The sequence below is a fragment of the Podarcis pityusensis genome (genome assembly GCF_964106645.2).
Source record: "Podarcis pityusensis genome assembly, chromosome: 6".
NCBI lineage: Eukaryota > Metazoa > Chordata > Lepidosauria > Squamata > Lacertidae > Podarcis > Podarcis pityusensis.
The window spans coordinates 35911195-35931935 of NC_138030.1; the positions used below are offsets into that span (position 1 = coordinate 35911195).

The 20741-nt window shown below is 41.9% G+C and overlaps 1 protein-coding gene across 2 annotated transcripts in view; it reads right to left on the reverse strand.

The window, feature by feature from the left end:
- Positions 1-4766: 4766 nt before the first annotated feature.
- The window catches only part of CTTNBP2NL (CTTNBP2 N-terminal like), a 30195-nt gene continuing 14220 nt past the window's right edge, over positions 4767-20741 (reverse strand). For both annotated transcript variants that reach the window (XM_081009847.1, XM_081009846.1), the window contains exons 3-5: positions 12220-12450; positions 10725-10832; positions 4767-9518 (exon numbers count right to left, since the gene is read on the reverse strand). In XM_081009847.1, the coding sequence (XP_080865973.1) occupies positions 8073-9518; positions 10725-10832; positions 12220-12450 (1785 nt within the window). In that variant the 3' untranslated portion in view covers positions 4767-8072. The remainder of the gene's footprint in view (positions 9519-10724; positions 10833-12219; positions 12451-20741) is intronic.

Here is a 20741-nt window from a genome sequence, read left to right on the forward strand (position 1 = left end):
CCTTATGAGGAACGGCTAAGGGAGCTGGGCATGTTTAGCCTGGAGAAGAGGAGGTTAAGGGGTGATATGATAGCCATGTTCAAATATATAAAAGGATGTCACATAGAGGGGGGAGAAAGGTTGTTTTCTGCTGCTCCAGAGAAGCGGACACGGAGCAATGGATCCAAACTACAAGAAAGAAGATTCCACCTAAACATTAGGAAGAACTTCCTGACAGTAAGAGCTGTTCGACAGTGGAATTTGCTGCCAAAGAGTGTGGTGGAGTCTCCTTCTTTGGAGGTCTTTAAGCAGAGACTTGACAACCATATGTCAGGAGTGCTCTGATTGTGTTTCCTGCTTGGCAGGGGGTTGGACTCGATGGCCCTTGTGGTCTCTTCCAACTCTATGATTCTATGATTCTATGATTCTATGATTCTATTGATGACTGCTCCCAGGCTTTGGTACTCCTTCCCTAGAGAAGCTACACTGACTCCCTCCTTGCCATCCTCCCGCCGGCAGGTGAAGACCTTTCTACTCCAACAGGCTTTTTGGAACTGACTGCTTTTAATGAGAGACCTGGTGCTGTACTGTTTTTATCGAAATCTTGGTATGCTTTAAATAGATTTTATATATGTAAATTTTATGTATGTATGTATTTTATGTATGTATGTATCAGAAATGGGAGTGCCTGATCACCTCATCTGTCTCCTGAGAAATCTCTATGTGGGACAAGAAGCTACAGTTAGAACTGGATATGGAACAACTGACTGGTTCAAAATTGGGAAAGGAGTACGGCAAGGCTGTATATTGTCTCCCTGCTTATTTAACTTATATGCAGAATTCATCATGCGAAAGGCTGGGCTGGATGAATCCCAAGCCGGAATTAAGATTGCCAGAAGAAATATCAACCACCTCAGATAAGCAGATGACACAACCTTGATGGCAGAAAGTGAGGAGGAAATAAAGAACCTTTTAATGAGGGTGAAAGAGGAGAGCGCAAAATATGGTCTGAAGTTCAACATCAAAAAAACGAAGATCATGGCCACTGGGCCCATCACCTCCTGGCAAATAGCAGGGGAAGAAATGGAGGCAGTGAGAGATTTTACTTTCTTGGGCTCTATGATCACTGCAGATGGTGACAGCAGTCACGAAATTAAAAGACGCCTGCTCCTTGGGAGAAAGGTGATGGCAAACCTAGACAGCATCTTAAAAAGCAGAGACATCACCTTGCCAACAAAGATCCGTATAGTTAAAGCCATGGTTTTCCCAGTAGTGATGTATGGAAGTGAGAGCTGGACCATAAAGAAGGCTGATCGCCGAAGAATTGATGCTTTTGAATTATGGTGCTGGAGGAGACTCTTGAGAGTCCCATGGACTGCAAGAAGATCAAACACATCCATTCTTAAGGAAATTAGCCCTGAGTGCTCACTGGAAGGACAGATCCTGAAGCTGAGGCTCCAATACTTTGGCCACCTCATGAGAAGAGAAGACTCCCTGGAAAAGACCCTGATGTTGGGAAAGATAGAGGGCACAAGGAGAAGGGGACGACAGAGGACAAGATGGTTGGATAGTGTTCTCGAAGCTACAAACATGAGTCTGACCAAACTGCGGGAGGCAGTGGAAGACAGGAGTGCCTGGCGTGCTCTGGTCCATGGGGTCACGAAGAGTCGGACACGACTAAATGACTAAACAACTAAACAACAACAACAACAATGTATGTATGTATGTAGCTTTAATTCTATCAATGTCTAATTGTATTTTAATGATTGGTTTTTCTATGTTTTTATCTGTAAGCTACCTGGAGTCCCTTCAGGGGGCAAAAGGCAGGGTATAAATAAATATGTAGCAATAATAATAATAAGTCAATTTACCCCATAGTAAGGCACCAGTAATCTCAAATACAAACCCCAGAAATGGCTAACTTAATTCTCGCTTCCGCTAGTTGCAAGTGATTGCTCTGTTACTTGCTGCCAAGGAAAAATTATTCTCTTCTGGAGCATCCTAAAAGCTGTCAACAGCACACTCAGGTCCCAAAAGCCCCATTCACGCCCCTGCAGTAAGCATGTTGTGACTTAACTATGGGACAGCAAGGCGCTCTGAAATGTCTCCTCCCCTCCAAGTGAAGCAAGTGCCAACACTGTTATCAATTATCAACATTTGCTGAAAACCTTTATTTTGTCCCAAGCCTACCCAGATTAGTCAATTTTATTTCTGCAGTTTTTAATTCTTGTCTGTTTCTGTGTTTTAATACTATTTTATGACATACACTATGTTTTATATTCTATTTCTGTACATTACTCGGGGCTTCTCTATATGAAGAATGCTTTATACATTCTGAAATAATATAAAACAAACATTTCAAATAGTCAACTCTTTTTGGCCACTGGCATTTGGTTAGAGGACTGAGCAGTGATCAGTTGGAATCATATAGTTGGAAGGGATCCTAAGCAAAATTTGGCCATGCGAGTGATTTGATATGGAAAGGCTGCTCTCTGGTGGATAAGCCATGAAAATGCTTCCAGAGGAAGTTTTCATCAGAAAACTCATTATTAGCGTCATTCTTCTAGAAGTCATAGCAGGTTTCAATTAATAAACTGTCAGGAGGGTCCACTGTGTCAGAATGTCAACGTATTCAGGGAAAGTGCCTTTCAGCAACCAATATTTCCTTTGGCTGAAGTTTCCAACAGGCAGCTCTGCAGAGCAAGGAACATTCTGTAAGTCTGGTTTAAAGGTTGTAATTTTCATGAAATCATGAGTCACAAATGCTACAGACTGCCAAATACTAGGCCAGTCAGTTTCCTAATCCCTCTGAGAACTTCCTATGACCTAGAGCCACAAGACCCACAGCTTCCAACATTATTTCACTCTCTGTACTCCCCACAAGTTTCTACTCCCTCCTTGATCCAGTGCTAACTCCTCAGCTGTCTCTCTAGCACCCACCAGATCTGGGCAGATTGAGCTTCTTTCCTTGACTCCCAAGGATCCTATTCCACTCTCATCTTGTAGACTGTATGCTTAGCACCCCTTTCCATAGGAGCCAACTTCTAGGGACCAAGGTCCCTTCAGCCTCCCCACTAAAATATTTAAGGGGGCTGCTGCCCCAGTTGATGGGCATTGCCATTCAAACAGTGTGTGCATGCCATGTCTTGTGATCAATTATGCATGGTGGGGTTTAACTGTCCCCCCCCCCATATTTTATTCAAGTTGTCACCCCTGCACCCTTTCCACTAACCTGCTCTCTTCTTCCTCCAACTCAAGCATAAAGAGGACAGGCTAAGCCTCTGTCATACTCCTGGTACAGGTGCACAGGCAAAGTCTTCACCTGTTCAGGGGCAAGATGTGGCTCACGACCTGGGCCTGGATACAGAACATACCAACAAGGATGAGGAGATGCAGCTAGACCACAACTCACCACCGCTGGTCATTGACCATGCTAGGTAGGGGTGATAGGGGTTGGGCTCTAACAATGTATTGTTTGTGGGTGCCAGACTTTCTAACTCCTGGACTCAGCAAGTGTTAAAACATAAGCCAGGCTAGTTTCCTGATGTGGTAACCACTCGGGATGATGGACCATTCAGAAGAACAAAGGAAAGGTATTGGGCCATTAAGAAAGCAAAGGAGAGGGGACTCTGGCACAGCAAATGGGTGAGGGCCTTCCTCCATCTCTCAGCTAAAAGGACAAAACCTGAGTTTTAGAGCAGAGTTTGCTGTGATGTGACCTAGAGGAAAAAGCTGCAGGTTGGAAAGGCAGAGAGCGAGCCATGGCTGATTTCTGCTTGAATCCAAAGCTGCGGCTATGTGAAAAGCAAGACCCCTTTTGGGTGTCAATGCTGTGAACCCTTCTATCATAGGCCCCAGTTGTATATATGTGTAAGTAAATAATATATCCCAAAGACAACCACAGTCTCTGCTGTGCCTCATTGCTAAAACCCATTGCTTCTTTGCTTGTTTGGGGAGCTGTAACCTAATTCCTCCAGTGCAGTCAGGCAACTTGTATTTTAGTAAACTTGCGTTTCAACCTGCAAATTTTCTAGCTGCTCAGAATGTGCAATGAATATTTTGAGTGTGTTTATGTCAAGTCTATGCCTATGCAGTCTGTATTCATCATAATCAACTTCACTGAATGTCCATGGGTTCTAGTGTTATGAGAGAAGGAAAATAACTTTTCTCTAACCACTTTGTCTATAGAAGTTGAAAAACTTCAATCCAGTTACTGCTTCCTCGCCATTTCTTTAAACTAAAAAGTCCCAAATGCTGTAATCTTATGTTGGTAGCTCTATAGGGGGGGAAAGGACCTACTGAGGTGGAAATTCTACTGAATTAAGAAAAATACCAGTCACCTGGAGAAATAACATTCAAGAGATAAGCCTAAATCCAAGCGTGCCTTTCAATCCCCTCATTTTAATAGTTGCAAGAATATATGTCTGCCAGAGACAACAGAGAAGCATGCATTATTCACAACACAAGGTGGCATAAGAGAATTATTTTTGAACACTCCTGGACTGGAAAATTATGGCTCTCAGAGCTGCAGACAAGTTGCTGCACAAATCAAGACTCTGCTCTAACAATGAAGAGAGTAACTGCAGTAGGAAGTAACCTCTGCTAATTTTATCTTCCCAACAACCCTCTGATGTAAGTTTGGATGAGTTACATATTCTCAGCCAGTTATCCAGTGAGTTTCAAGACCAAATAGGGATTTGAACGCAGGTTCTCCAAGTCTGACACTCTAACCACATCATCCCATGGTCATAGTGCAAGAAGTCTAAGAAAGAGTCAGAAGACTGGAATTTTCCTAGTCATAAATATATTTTTAACTTGTCCCATCCTCCAGTAAAAAAGAATTAGTTCAAAGTCTCAGACTCTGACTTCCAGGAGAGTGCAGACACTGTTTTCTTCTTAGTGTAAGGAAAGAAGACTTTGGACAAAACTCCCCCTCTCCCTTTCTCTTGAGTAATTGTCTGTGAAGAAAAAAATTCTTGTATGTGAGCTGCAAGAGACAAAACAAAATAAAGCAGCAGCATACAGATGCTCTGTCGGCAATCGTCTCTTTGCTTCTATTCCCGTAGTTTCAAAGCAGGTTGCAGAGTTGCTCTAAGGCTCCTTGGAGTCATAGCTCTAGAAAATGGGCTGGGTTAAGTAGATTGCCATAGGTGAGATTAATACCTTCATAGATTTGAGCGCTGGATGGTAGAAAGTGGTGGGTGGAACCTTAACAGGCTTTTGATGTTGTACGGATTGTTTTGCAACATTCCAGACCAGGGAGAGGACTTTGCCTTATGCAAAGTCTGACTCCACCCCCAGAAGTGGAAAAAGAATCAGGTTATATGCAGAAGTGTGATCAAATAGGTGGAAATGAGCTGACCAAGTGCCCATATCCTCTGCCAAGTGCTGGCACCTAAGCACAAAAAGTTCTTTACAGAAATTTGTGTCATTGGTTGCAATCTCAGATGTACCAAAGTTGCAGATAATCTTTAAGGTATGCACCTAATGCACCCTCTTACAAATGCATACATATTTCCCAAGGGTGCTGGCTCACTGCTGCATGATGCAAGACTGAGGAATCAGAAGGTGCAGCGGAAATGAAGAGGTGTGGTTCCCTACCCAAAAGCTGGCTGGAGAGGTGCCATCACATCATAATGTTATGTTGCATGGCAATGGTTGGCATGGATGTTGGTATAGAAGAACTCTGAAGAGTAAAGACTAAACTGCCCAGAAGCTAAGGACAAAAGTGGTGTCAAATACTGGCAGCATTCCTACCAAGTAGTAGGGAGTTTCTTATTTTTGTTTTAAAAGCTTTGCCCCTGCTATTGCCAGCTACTGGAAGCATTTGCACATTTTTATATATGTGTTTCAGACATACTACAGCTAACAAAATGCCTACAAATTGCTAGCAAATGCTTCATGGCTATCCAGTTATAAACATTTCATGATACAAGCAGCCCAACCTACTTCTCAAACATGTTCTTGCACAATATTCACATAATAAAAATATAACCCTTTGTTGATAGTGTGAACGTTTGAGGTGTTTAATGCTGCCAGTTATAAAAATGGTAAAAAGACTGTGCTTCACACATTTGACTTTACAAATATACCAGTGTTAATGATAATACTAGATTATGCAGTTTTGACTTCATTAAAATATATTATCATCATTATTATCCAGGAACTTCTCCAGCGATACAGGATTCTGAGAAGAATAAACATGTTGTTGTTTTTCCTGCATACACTCAGGTCTATAGAAAACCTACAATACTAACACTAGATGTCTTACTGGATTAGCTGGGAACATTTTAATAGTTTAATAGTTGTGTTTAGCTTAATCTCTGAAGACAGACTACTGGCAAAAATATAAATCTCCTCTTGCCTTCTCCCTTCCCACCATCCACTGTAGACTACAATACTCTGTGCATTTTCCTAATAATATTATTATCTATAAATCTCTATCATATCAAGATACAAGTTAGTCTAATTCCAAGGAAAGATTTTAGGGGCTGCTACAATACCCTTATAGTTCATGATTCACAGAGATACCAATAAGAAACCATTCACCCAGTATGCAGCTGCACAGACCATATTCAGAAACTTGCACTGCACAAATGAACTGTTTGTGTGCTTTCCTAGTTGTCTATAAGACATTCTGGAGTACTGTTAGTGTAGGGGCAGCCAACTGAAATTACGGTACTCTGATCAAAATTTAAGAGGTATATAGTCAAGTGGTATGGCCTCCTAGTCTCAGAAATATCAGTCACTTTGCTAAAATACTTCAATATAGCTTAGAAATAGTTTAGAGTAGGAGATAGTGGAGTCTTGAAGCAGCATCAAGACCTCGTGTCCGGTGCAGGAGAAGACAACCTCCCCACCAGGGAGGGACCTTTGCAGAGGTCCAGATGTCAGTGTGACCAGAGCGGCTGGTGGGCAGAGTAAGAACTGCAAGTCACCAGCACCACACAATGTTTCTGGCTCCCTGAGGATCTTGAGAGAAAAAGAAATAGTTTGTGTTTGTGTAGATGATGGAGAAATTTCCTTTTCTCCTTGCAGCACACACAACTTTTGAAAATGCTATACTCTTCCCAGGGAGGGATGACTTTTGCAAGCATCATTAATTTCCATGGGTTTACTTTGAGAAAAACTTAGCTGGATACAACCCAACGTTATTGCTTTGAATCATCTAGCACGGATCCCTATCTTTCCAGTGCTAAAACATACATAGAACTGACTAACCACTTCTCATTTCAAGTAATGTTAAGATCATTATCACAGAAGATTCTGCTCTCAGAGGTTCTACATACAAAACAGCAAAATATGTGAAAAATATTTTTTAAAAACTAGTGGAACACTTCCAGATTTAATCTCACCTATTTTCTCTCTCTACATATAAAAAGAAATGAGTACTTGACTGGGGGAAAATGGCACCCTGATTGCTTAAAGCCCCCCTCCCCTTTTATTTTATGCTTACATGGTCACATAGAAAAAGCTCAGGATGTACAAAGCTCCCTATTAAGGCCAAATGTGCCTGACAATGCAGCGACATTAACTGACTTGATTCCTAAGAGGGAAACAATTGGCCGGCCTCTGCTGATAACAGAACTACTGGAAAGGATTAAGTATAGTGGTTATTTCAACATTCATGATTCAGAGAGGAATCTGTGCTTGCTTCAATTGGACAATCACTTCTGGTTTTGCAGAGAAACACATGCATGGCTGCAGTGCAGCTTAAGCTCAGGCACTTCTTAGGAAATGTCTGTCTGGAATGGAAGTTTGCATGGAGTGTATTTTGCTGCATAATTTAAAAGCAACTGCTTCATTGTCATAGTCCACTGGTCAGCTCCCAGCACAGGAAATCAACTGCTTCTCTGTTCGTTCGATGGGCCTGCTGCCGTTAAGACACCTTGAAGATCTAGTGTTTAAAGGTTTGTACACAGGTTGTGTTATTTTCTATATACTATAAATCAAAAGGAAAAGTACACTAAACGTGCTATACAAATAGATATTGTTACTAGCCAAATAATAAATAACGTAAAGTGGATAAGACAGTGTAGCAGCTGTTTCAGCTCCAGGAATGGCAAACACTTGGAATGCAACACTTTTGGAAGCTAGCTGCTGGTTGGCAATAAGATCTCAATTTCTTTCCCATTGGCTACAACAGGATTGCTTGAGCAGTTACTTGCCAAGTCCATAGGAGAACCCAGAGAAGATGCCTGAGAGGAGGTTTTAGTTGGTGGAGTGGGACTGGCTGGAGAAGGAGTCAGTCCAGGTTTCTTGGGAGGAATTGGTGGAGGGTTCCCTCTTTCTCCTCTGGGTATGGTCGGTGATTTAATTCCAGGTGACAGTGGACTCAATGGGCCAGAGACCTTGCCTGGGCCACACTCACTTTTGGGGCTCAGGGGAGTGGCCAGGCTTCGGTAGTCTGTGCCAAAGGGGGAGCTGTTGGGAGAAACTGGCTTGATGGGACCCTGCTGGCTGGTGAACCTGGAGAGAACCTGAGTGACTGTATTACGGGCAATCTGCTTTGCGGCAGAATTATCCACCAGGGTGGGTGACAGATCCCTAGATGGAGGACTTTGGAGACCGCTTGGCTGGTGATCTTGATCAGATTGGGATTGGAATTTGTGACGTGCCGCATGGAAGCGCTGGTTGATCCCCACTTGGTACGAAGATTGGTAGCTGGGGCTGCTGACTGATGCTCCAACCAAACGTTTAGTCATCACTGGGGAGGAGCATGGGGAGGGTGTCAGAGATGAAGAAGCTGTGTTGCTCAGAGAAAAGAATATCCCACTGGAAGGGACTGGTGGGGTTGAAGGCGAAAGGGAAACTGTTCTCGCTGGGGAGCTGCTAATTTCTGTGGCCCTCTCAGCTGTTGGTCCAATCGACTCATCCTTGGGCAGAGCTGGCTCCATACTTGCTTGTACATGAGCATCACAGTGCCCATTTGCCTTGGTATAAGAGTGGGAAGCAGTGGCAGAGATAGGTGATAATATAGGTGCCCGTCGAATAGTACTTCCCTGGCTGAGGCTCTCTGTCCAGGGGCTTTCTGTCTGGCAAGTGACTGACCTACTTGAGCCCTCTGTGGCAGTTGCTGTGGATACCTTTGAGACCTTTGGTGGCGTGTGCTCTACTTTGCCTCTCCCAGTTTTATAGGAGGCCTCTAATTCTTTTAGAGTTGTCTTCAGATTCTCTACTTCTTCCTTCAGGGCCTTGGTGTGATTCTCTTCCCGATCCAGCTTGGCCCTCAGCTGCTCCCGTTCAGTGTCAAACTCGGACAGCTGCTTCTCCACTCGTGCCTCCATTTGCAAGCCTCTCTTCTTCTGGGCTGCTAGCTCTCCCTCCAAGTGGCTTACTTTGCTTCTTTCCTCAGCTAGCTTCAGCCTCAGCTCCCCAAGCTTCTGTCCTTCCTCTGCAGCTTTGGCTGTGGCTTTCTTGCACTCCAACACAAGCATGGCAGAAAGCTGCTGCTGGCGGTCATGCTCCTCCTCCAACTGGCCCAATAGCTTCTTCTGCTCTTTCTCAAACTTCTTCGCCTGCGACTTCTCAAATTCCAGCTATAGAAAGGAAGGTAAAGAAGCTCAGAGGGGGGAAGTAAGTAAAAAATAGTTTTGTGCACACTCCGTACACACAAAGATTCCCAAAGGCAGTCATATCAGTTAGTGAGTGGATGGATATAAGGATCACTGTAGATAAAAATTAAGTTTCATGAGCAGTCTGCACTCCCAGCTCAATGTGTGCACAGAAAATAACCAGATTAAGGAGTACAAACATTAACCATAAGATGTAAAGTCAACATAATGTAGATTAGGGGTGGGGACCTTTTATTCCACCCCCCCAACTGATAAAAGGGACACAGGTGGCGCTGTGGGTTAAACCACAGAGCCTAGGACTTGCCGATCGGAAGGTCGGCGGTTCGAATCCCAGCGACGGGGTGAGCTCCCGTTGCTTGGTCCCTGCTCCTGCCAACCTAGCAGTTCAAAAGCATGTCAAAGTGCAAGTAGATAAATAGGTACCGCTCTGGCAGGAAGGTAAATGGTGTTTCCGTGCGCTGCTCTGGTTCGCCAGAAGCAGCTTAGTCATGCTGGCCACATGACGTGGAAGCTGTACGCTGGCTCCCTAGGTGAATAAAGCGAGATGAGCACCGCAACCTCAGAGTCGACCATGACTGGACCTAATGGTCAGGGGTCCCTTTACCTTTACTTACCAACTGATAGCCACATTCCCTCAGCCATAATCATGGCAAGGGTCTCATACCTATGGTGTGCAAGTATGGAGCAAAAAAATAAATAAATTGTGGTTACCCACATGTTCTCTCCCATCCATTCCCCAACCCTTACACACACCAGTTCCATTGTGCATCTACTATTTGCCTTGTGTGGGTGAGGAAACTAGTGGCATGGCAATGGAAGAAAGTCCCAGTGCCAAACTGCAGGCATGGGGTTCCCACTGCAGTCCCATTTAGAGTCTCCCTGCTGCGACTTGCAATGTGCATTGGAAATAAACCTCTTCTTAGAGACATGATTTCCTTTTATGCTCAAATGTTATTACATCTCTTGCATCTGCAGGCTACTTTCACACACTGGACAAAAATCTCACTCTAGTAAGTCTAGTCTCTCCCTGGCGGTGGAGAATGAAGCTCTCAAATACACAAATACCAATGCTAGCCATCAGTTTCCCCACCCATACAAGGCATGTTTTCTGTGCTAAGCAGCAATTAATCATTCCTCTCCAAGAGCTGACTAACTAGTGAGAAGGCATACCTGTTGTGCGAGCCGCTCTCGTTCCTTTTCCAGCATGTATGTGACATCATCTCCTTCAGCAGTATCTTGGGCATGCCGCCGCCTCTCTTCCTCAAGATCCAAGATTACCTTTCAGACCAGAAGAAGAACACCATCAATCACCTTTAAATACAGCAACAATTACAAATGTATCCAGATGTACAGGCCAGGCCCCTTTCTGCCTAAAGCAACATTTCAAGCAAAACACACAAAAATACAGACATACAGAATCTTTGACCTTTACCTAGTAGCATAAGGCTTCTGAACAACCCTAAAGTGTCACTTCATGGTAGAACAGAGAAGGAACAGGTAAACAAACAAATTCAGATGCTAATTCTTCACAGGTACAGAAAATACTTCATGACCAGGTGGAATTGAGTCTGAGAGAGTGAGAGCAAGTTCTCAGTAGAACCAAGAGGAGCCAAACAGCACTTGGTTTCCAGCTGAACCAGTGGAGTGATCCATGTTGTCTCATGTCTCTGGCAGCTGTAACTAGATCCAACTGCTGCCAATATTGTTCTTCCAGTAACTGGAGAGCACTCAATTTTTCTTTTCCCATTTTTCAGCACAACAGGCATTTCTACATGCAAGTTTATGGGTCTTCCTCAACTAGAAATTAGACCATGGCAAAAGAGATAAAATGTGTAAGCTTCTGCTTCTCCCAAGCCCCCATGCTTGCTCTGGAGTTTATGAAACTGTGTAACTGGTGTAAATCAAATCAATTTGGACAACTCTTTTTATAGGATTGGGACAGATATATTAACATACAATAGGGCATGCTAGTCTACAACTCAAGACCATTTGGAGAGGAAGGAAAAGATTGATCTGCATCTTTCTAAATTATGAACTTGGGGAAATGACCAAAATGCAGGGCAATAACTGAACAAAAGAGGTTCTAGTTTGTTAATGTTCTAAAAGGAAGTGGTTGCTTCCTTTCAGAATTGTCAGCAGCTGTTTTTCTAGGATATTTGTAATTATTGGAAAAGCACATATCTGCAGATTTAAAGCTGCCTATGATCAAACTGCAACCAGAGATTGATAATTATCATCTTATGGGGGCAGAAACTTTAAGGTCAAAGCGCTAAAATGGGTTAACTGAACATCCAGCACAACAGGGAAAGGAGACGCTGGATGATAACAAGACTTTGGTCAGTTTTGAAAAGTTTTCTACATTCCAATAGCAGCATCAATTAAAAACAAAAACCAAACAGCAACGTATTTGTGCTTTACTAATTGAAGTGTGCTTGTTGGGAGCTTCATAAAAAGAATGTTAGCACTGCAATGCTATTTTAATCAGCTAAACTACAAGGCTGAGACTGGGAAATGTGCAAAACCATGAATGTCACACACTGAAAGTGTCACATCAAGAGGGAGAAAATGTGGTTCAACATGTAGTGTTAAACTGCTCTGCAATACCAAATGCTAAGCAGGAAGAATTTTATTCCTTTGATCAAAGTACAAAGGTCTTGGAACCCACCTTTCTGTGCCTGCTCTCTGCTGCAGCTAGTTGGAACAACATTTTTTCTTGCATATTCTTGCAATGCTTCATCACTACCTTCAGGATGGACAAGGGATTGGTACAAACAGGCTGCTTATCATCACGATTCTCTTCATTCAGTGCTTCAAAATCTCTCTGAAGAGCTGTAAATGGATTATTAATGTAGTATTGTCCATAGCGCTCTTCAATGAAAGTATCTCTGCGCCGGGCCTGAAACATATGATTAAGTTTTTAATGTTATTAGCTACCAGAGGGGGAAAATAGAAATAAAATTCAGGATAAAATCCTGTCACCTCATGGAAACAGGAGTCATGAAATACTGGACAGGCAGGAGTGCAAAAACCAGCACAACTGGCTGGTTGTGAGTGGAATGAGTGACTGTGAAGGACCTGGGAGGGGGGAAAACAGCATGAGAGCTACTTATTATAGCACTGCCTTACTACTGTACAACAACAACTTACAACAACAAGAGAACCTGAGAAATGGGAGGTTCCTTCCATTGGGATTGATGGAATGGGGCTGAAGAGAGGAGGCTACCAAGCGAAGGAAGTGAGAAGGCAAGAAAGCAGCCTTGAAAGAAGCAGGGGCCATGGAAAGGCTGTAGCTCAGGGGTAGAACATCTGCTCTGCATGTGGAAGGTGTCTGGTTCAATCTCTGGTATCTTCCAATAGGGCTGGGAGAAAATTCCACCTGAAATCCTGGAGATCCAATGTGCCTGATTTGGGCAGCTTCCTATGCGCTATGAAGGGTAGTGTTGCAGTAAACAAAGAAAGCATGGGGGTTCTCTTCCTGAGCCACTTCAGAAGAGGAAGGGAAGAAGCTGAGGTCAGCACTTGCCTACCCAACAGCCTCTCTTTATGGCAATAAACTACCTGTTAGTGTGGTGATAAATTAATCTAATGGGGTGCATGCTTCTCTATACAGAATCTATTCACTTAAGAGGCATGGGGATTTAATGTTAAGATTAAGTAGTGGGTTGTTTTTAAAGTACTGCTTACTGAGTAATCTTTAGGGTGGCTTCGTACTTCTGACATAGACCACAATGGATAGGGATGCATGGGGGTTAATGCAATATGCTATGTGGCATTGGAATTAATATCTTATTACAAGATATTACAAGAGCAGAAACTGACTACTATCCTTTCCTCTCACCATGATCTCAACCATCATTAACTACAGCCATCCATTTACATCCTCACTTTTCCCTGCAGGAAACCATTTGCAGGAAAAGGAAGCCCAGTTTCAAAATGCAGAGGTCTGTGGTATTTTAATTAGTGCCAAAAAAGAAATTCCCAAGATCAACACAAAAGGAACCCTTTGAACTAAAGAACCAAAGTACATGCACAGCCCCATGACCCCTTTGTGTTTGCTTATGGTGGCTGATGAATACATCAAGGTCAGGCAGTTGCTGGTTATACAGCTGCTTCCTTTTCCATTGTTGCCAACACTGGCCTACAGATTACAAATACACTCACTTGGATCTATTACAAAAAAAAAAACACCACCATAGTAAAGCAGATTGGATAATTTGTCAGGATTCCAGGATTTGGTTCAGAAAAGTATTAAGTTTCCTTTGTGAATAGGGTTCAAACAACTTGACAAACAGGCTAGGGAGGAGGTTTCTTCTTCACTCTTTATTCGCAAACACTCTAGACTGGCAGGGGTAGGGAGCTAAAGGGCAGAGCAGCTGGGTTTGAGCACTTTGAGCTTAGTGTAGGGAACAAGGAGGAGAGAAGAGGAAACAGCTTTGTGCACAAGTGCACAGAACCACCACCTCACCACCACCCCACTTCTCCATGTTCCTAAGTATTGGAACATTTGTTTTGCATGCAGAAAATCCCTGGTTTAATTCCCTATATCTCCAGGTAGGGCTAAAACCCTGGCTAAAACCCTGGAGAGATACTGCCAATAAGTATAGGCAATATTTCCCTAGGGGGAATGTCCCACTCCTGCTATGTCCCACTCCTGCTATCTGATGACACAAACATAAAGGTAGAGTGTCACTTACACAAACGCTTATTGATGTCAAGGCGTATTTGACAGGTCAACTTTTGCTCTCCCAACTCCAAATACAAGATAATCAGTGGATTGTCTTTTACTTCACTTGCAGCTTAACTCAACAATACCATGCTGCTGACATTGTTTCAACTCAAGGTTGCTCCACACATTTCATTTACTGGCACACGCTTGACATAGGAGCAAGGAACAGTTCCACTTCTAGCATTTTAGCTGTAGTAGATACACAGTGTGGGTCTATAAAGTTCTTGTTAAACAAAGTAACAGTGAAGCAGCCTTCAGTCTTGAGGCTGATGGAAATACTTTGCTTTCAGACTGTTCTGGGAAATTTATTTCAGAATCTCTTTCCTTGTTCAATACCCATAAAAGCTCTCTACACACAAAACAACTCCCAGTTTACCAGCTGAATCACATGTTCCGAACTACAGACAACTCTGCTTTCCCACACTGGGATGGGAACACTGATACTCATTCAGAATTACTGAGCACAGAACAACATGGCATTTCATGAATGGCTTTTGTAACCGGAGAGGAAAAATACTCCAGGAAATTCAAGAAGCAGAATGATGCTTGCCTAATCTCAGTCCACACAAATGCTAAATGAAAGAGTGGTGCATTTTCAATAAATTTAATTGTTCAGTAAATTTAATACCATTCTGAAGTTTAGACTGCTGATCCATCATATATTCATCTTCATGAGGGCTGAAGTATGCAGAAGCATTAATCCTACATGGAATCCCTGATTAATTTATACAAAAGCAGCCAAAAAATTAATTCATGTCGCTATTTGTCTCGTGAAAATCTGTTCTTACGAACAGCACAGAACCAATAGCATTTGCTTCCTCCCAGTGCAGCTCACAATGTCATTTTGACCAAGCCTGACCTGTTTTGACTACTGTAAACCTAATGAACAGGGCAAAGCTATTTCTTCAGACAAGAGCAGTTATCCAAGCAATAATAATAATAATAATAATAATAATAATAATAATTTATTTGTACCCCGCCCATCTGGCTGGGTTTCCCCAGCCACTCTGGGCGGCTTCCACAGAAACCAAAAATACACTAAAATATCACACATTAAAAACTTTCTTGTGGCAAAGTGATCTTGTCTCCTGCAACACTAATACCGTAGCTGTATTAAATGATGGCTATGCTTGCACATCTGGGGGTCTCCATGACCACAAACACATGTTGAAGCCATACCAAGTTAAGTAAAGTAGCCCTTTCAGCTTCAATAAAGACTTTAATTTTAAACGGTAGCTCTATAAAGCTACAGCTCTGCTGAGTCTCTGTGCAACAACATACAGCAGTTAAAACTACAGGAAAAGCAAGCTATTTGTATAGAAGGCAATAATGTCCCCTTTACAATCTGTAACATTTTGTTGCTGGATCTATTTCACTTGTTAAAACAGAATGAGCCACTATTAGTAAGGAATGATTTAAGCGTGTTTCAGGATATGGTCTGAAAGCTCATGAGGTCACCACCTTCCTGAAGTGATTGCCTGAAAACCACACGCACACCACCTTGGGTTCCCTGGTAGCCTCAAAGGTGGGATATGTAATAGAATTTAAATAAATATGTAAGAAAACATTTTCACTGAGATTCTGAAGAAATGAAGAGACTTCCCAGTTTGTAAGCGTTTTGGACAGGGACCATAGAATGTATTTTTCTCAAGAAGAAAACCATAGCTATGTTTTCACAGAAGCCTTTAAAGCAACCTTAGATTAAAGCAATCTCAAAATACCAATATATAAAATAGACTTGTGAATAGCCACTCTTCTGGAACGAGTGGGAAGTAGAAATAACTGTTTGTATGTGTGTTCAATTTTATATTTCTCCAGAAATGGAACAATTGTTTACTTCAAAAAACTGTTCAATTCATGGGTTGCTATGAGTTTTAAAAAACTACAACCACAAAGCAGGAAATCCTAAAAGACAGTTCTTTCCCCAATATGGAGTAATTTATCCGGGAGGACAAATCTTTAAAGCCTGATGAGATTAGGAAAACAGGAAACAGACAGATCATGAGACGTTGACTCATTTGAGAGGATTATTTTTTTTAAAGAAAGAACGATTATGCATTTTTTAAATTATTGGTCAATTATAGTATTTTCCATTATATTGCTATGTAGAGATCAAAATGCCTGCAAGAAAACCAGTTTGTTCAGATTTGGAAGATATGGCAAGTGGTAGTTAATCTAAAACCAAAGTGAAAACTTCCCATTTCCTTGCTGCCACACTGATAGGGAAGTCAGCACTGACAAACTTGTTGAGTCTGAATGAGAGTAATGAGCCATTATTAAGTTTGCTTGCAAAAAGGAAAATAGCTGAAGAGACAAAGGGAGTTGCCTTGAACACTTGCATTATTTACTCTAGAGGACATTTTCCTGAGAGAAGAGAACTGCTTAGACCTCCAGCATCAGCGCCAACACTGTTTCCCGAGTGAAGGAAAAAGGACTCGATGGAGGCATGGGCAAGTAGCAGCTGCAGTAATGAGCAGGGCAAGGAGCAAGAACACAGATATGGAAAGATGCCACTGAGTATAGGGCACTTTGCTAGTACAGTGGTACCTCGAGTTACAAATGCCTCAGGTTATAAACGCTTCAGGTTACAAACTCCGCTAACCTGGAAGAGTTACCTTGAGTTGAGAACTTTGCCCCAGGATGAGAACGGAAATTGTGTGCCGGTGATGCAACGGCAGCAAGAGGCCCCATTAGCGAAAGCACGCCTCTGGTTAAGAACAGTTTCAGGTTAACAACAGACCCTTGAAACGAATTAGGTTCATAGCTAGAGGTACCACTGTATTGAATTAAGAGTTGTTCACTGCAACACTTTGAAAGGAAGACACTTTAATTATTATTTCCATACTGCCTTTGGAGAATACTTCCCACAGGGTTTTTAACATTTATTGGATGGTCTTTTTACAAGGGCTTAACAGAATGTTTCCTCCTGATCTACTACACATCCTCTAGATCTATTAAAAAATGTTTAGTTGCCCCCGTATTTCTGTATTGATTTTTCAACAAATTCTATATCCTGCTGGTATTACCTCTTATATAGTTGTGAAAGTTTAGTCAAAACCTGCCAATGGGTCCAAAGGGGGGGGGGAGGGGAGAAAACTGGATATATAAATTGTTCAATTAACAAATTTTCCACAAATCTTAATTAAATCTTGTTACAATTTGAAAATTCAATAAAAATTATTTTTTTAAAAATTAAAAATGTTTAGTTGCTATCAGTATTTCTGAAGCAAAGAAACAGAGTTACACCATCCGCTGTGTTTCTTGTCCCTTTATAACATCATACATGTAAGTTGCTTAAATACCTGGCTTCACTATGCTATAAACAGTGCTTTTTTTTCTTAAAAAAATGTTTAGGGGTACTCTCATGGTAACTCAAGAAAATCACCATTTTATAGTTCAAACTGGGAAAAATAAATACAGTAAATGGACAAAAGTAAAAAGATTCACAAAATGTTTAGGGGTATGCATACCCCTGCATACCCCCAGAAAAAAAAGCACTGGCTATAAGATCCTACATTTCTCAAGCTGCTTTCACCATCATCATTACTACTACAGTACTTACTACTACTATTAAATTTCTATAACACCCTTCATCCAGAGATCACAGGGAGGTTTACAATTCAGTGCCTCTTCTAGATCACAGAAAATGCATCTTCTTTAAATAGCATACCATGCAATCCTGAACTTCCTTATTGCTAGCTTTTTCTCTCCTAGAGACAGACGTTTGAAAATAAACACAGACTGAGGTCATAGCATGGGGGTAGAGAGAGAATGTGAGTAGATTAATGCAAGTAATCTGTCAGCCAGAAACTTGATAAAAGACTGAACCCTCTTATCTCTAGTCTGCAGAAGCTCCAAATCAAAATGATGTTCTATATAATAATGGCTAAAAGTTGCCAGTGTATTAAAAGAAAACACAGACACACGAAGCTTATTTGGTTAATCATGCCACTTTTCAATCAAGTGATCAATCTGTTTTATATACAAGAATACAGTGGTGCCTCGCAAGACAAAATTAATTCATTCTGCGAGTTTTTTCGTCTAGCGAATTTTTCGTCTTGCGAAGCACGAAATCCCATAGGAATGCATTGAAATTCAATTAATGCGTTCCTATGGTCAAAAAAAGTCCAAACAAAGCCAAATTTGGTACAACAAGAGTTTATTAAGTGCTCTTTAAAGTCACACATACTGTAAAGAGCATTTCAAAAATTGAAGGAACAATAAATTAAGTTTCTAAACATGACAGAAAAACATTTAAAAATCAACAAAGTGTACAGTACATTTTCTAAGACTCTGGGGGACAACTCGAAGAAGGTTCCTCTTCCACTCTTTGCTTCTTGCTGAAGAACCCCCTCCTCAACTGTTCCCCCAGCCACCCACCACACAGAAATTCAAATCCAGATATTTTTTTTCAAAAAAACAGCAGAGTGGCCCAATGGTCACAGAAAATCATAAAAATGCAGAAATAAACCACACAAGCTTCCAGATTCTTGCAAACCCCTCCTCAACTGTTCCCCCAGCCACCCACCACACAGAAATTCAAATCCAGAATTTTTTTAAAAAAACAGCAGAGTGGCCCAATGGTCACAGAAAATCATAAAAATGCAGAAAAAAACCACACAGGCTTCCAGATTCTTGCAAACCCCTCCTCAACTGTTCCCCCAGCCACCCACCACACAGAAATTCAAATCCAGATTTTTTTTTAAAAAAAAACAGCAGAGTGGCCCAATGGTCACAGAAAATCATAAAAATGCAGAAATAAACCACACAAGCTTCCAGATTCTTGCAAACCCCTCCTCAACTGTTCCCCCAGCCACCCACCACACAGAAATTCAAATCCAGAATTTTTTTAAAAAAACAGCAGAGTGGCCCAATGGTCACAGAAAATCATAAAAATGCAGAAAAAAAACACAAGCTTCCAGATTCTTGCAAACCCCTCCCCAACACCAAGTCCCTGAATTCCAAACACCCCAACCCAAAATCCAAAACCCCCCCAAAAAAGTTTTAAAAGTTTAACTTACCAAATGGCTGCAAAAGAAGTTTTGGAAAAGCTTCAAAAATCACCAAAGTCTTCAAAAACCTCAAAAAAGGCTACCACACCGCGTTCTATGAGTTGCTCCTCGAAGTCAAGTCGCAACTGTATTAACGGTGTTAAGAAAAAGGAAACAAACTTGCAAGACGTTTTCGTTTTTCGTCTTGCGAAGCAAGCCCATAGGGAAATTCGTCTTGCGAAGCAGCTCAAAAAAACGCAAAACCTTTTCGTCTAGCGAGTTTTTCGTCTTGCGAGGCATTTGTCTTGCGGGGCAGCACTGTAAGGTGTGGCCCTTTGTCTACACTTTACCACCTCTGCAGAATGAAATTTGCACCCAATGACTTTAGATTACCATGAACGTACTACCCAGGTAAATGGAGTCTTTAATAGCAAAAAATATGTTTACATTTTATGGGGAAGTTTTCTAAGTTGTATTTCTTAACACAGAACTCCTCTGAAATTTTCTGGCTCTCATAACAAATTCTAATTCTTTCCCCTTCTCAAATTCTATATTATTAGTAGTATCATAGATCTAGGGCACTGGGGCCTGTTAGTGGATGGTAGAAATTAACAAACAGTAGTATTTAGATACTATTTGGGATGCAAGGGGAAAATACAAGCTGAAGAACTGTACCAGAACAAGAAATTCCTGGCTTTGCTTATGCAAACCAGCCTGGCCAGGCTAGCAAAATACAGAACCACTGAGCAACAATGAGGACTCAGGTATTGGGCTATTAAGGGCAATTGGCAATGCAAAAAGTGATCCTTCCCCTCTGCTCAGGGAGTGGACAGAGATAGGAGATTTGGGAGGCTGTCAAGGTGATGATGAGTAGCATGATGCCATAGAAAAAGCTTGCTGGAGCTATGAGAGCAGTGAGAGACACTCTAAGGATGTGATGTTCTGCACCCCTTCCACTGAAGACAGGTGTAAACATGTGTAAAATAAACCACTAGCCTCCACTGTGCCTTGATTTTCCCAACAGAAACAACTCTGAGAGAGTACCTGGAATCTTGCTACCACTTGGCAGAGATTGGGGGTGGTGCACAACCTTTGCAACAGTAGATTACTGCTGCACCTTTGATCTGTGATACTGAAGCCTATGAAAGCTTCTCTTGAGATGCAAACAGAAGCTTCACAAATTTTGTTGTTGGGACCATAGGAGGTAGAGAGGGAATTAAACTCCCCTTTGCATCCCCCTATAAGGCTGCTATTTGTGTAACAAACAAGCAAGCAAACAAACAAACAAACAAACAAACAAACACTCAATTGCATTCACACAGTTAGTTTGGCCTATGCCATGCTATACAGATGTGAGCAGGAGTAGCAAGGAGGACTTGTGCAGGATTTTCCTTCTTCAGAGCTGAGCATGAAGTAAAGGAAAAGAATCATTTTCCTTCTTGAGTCTTGTGTGTGCCCAAGGTCTCATTG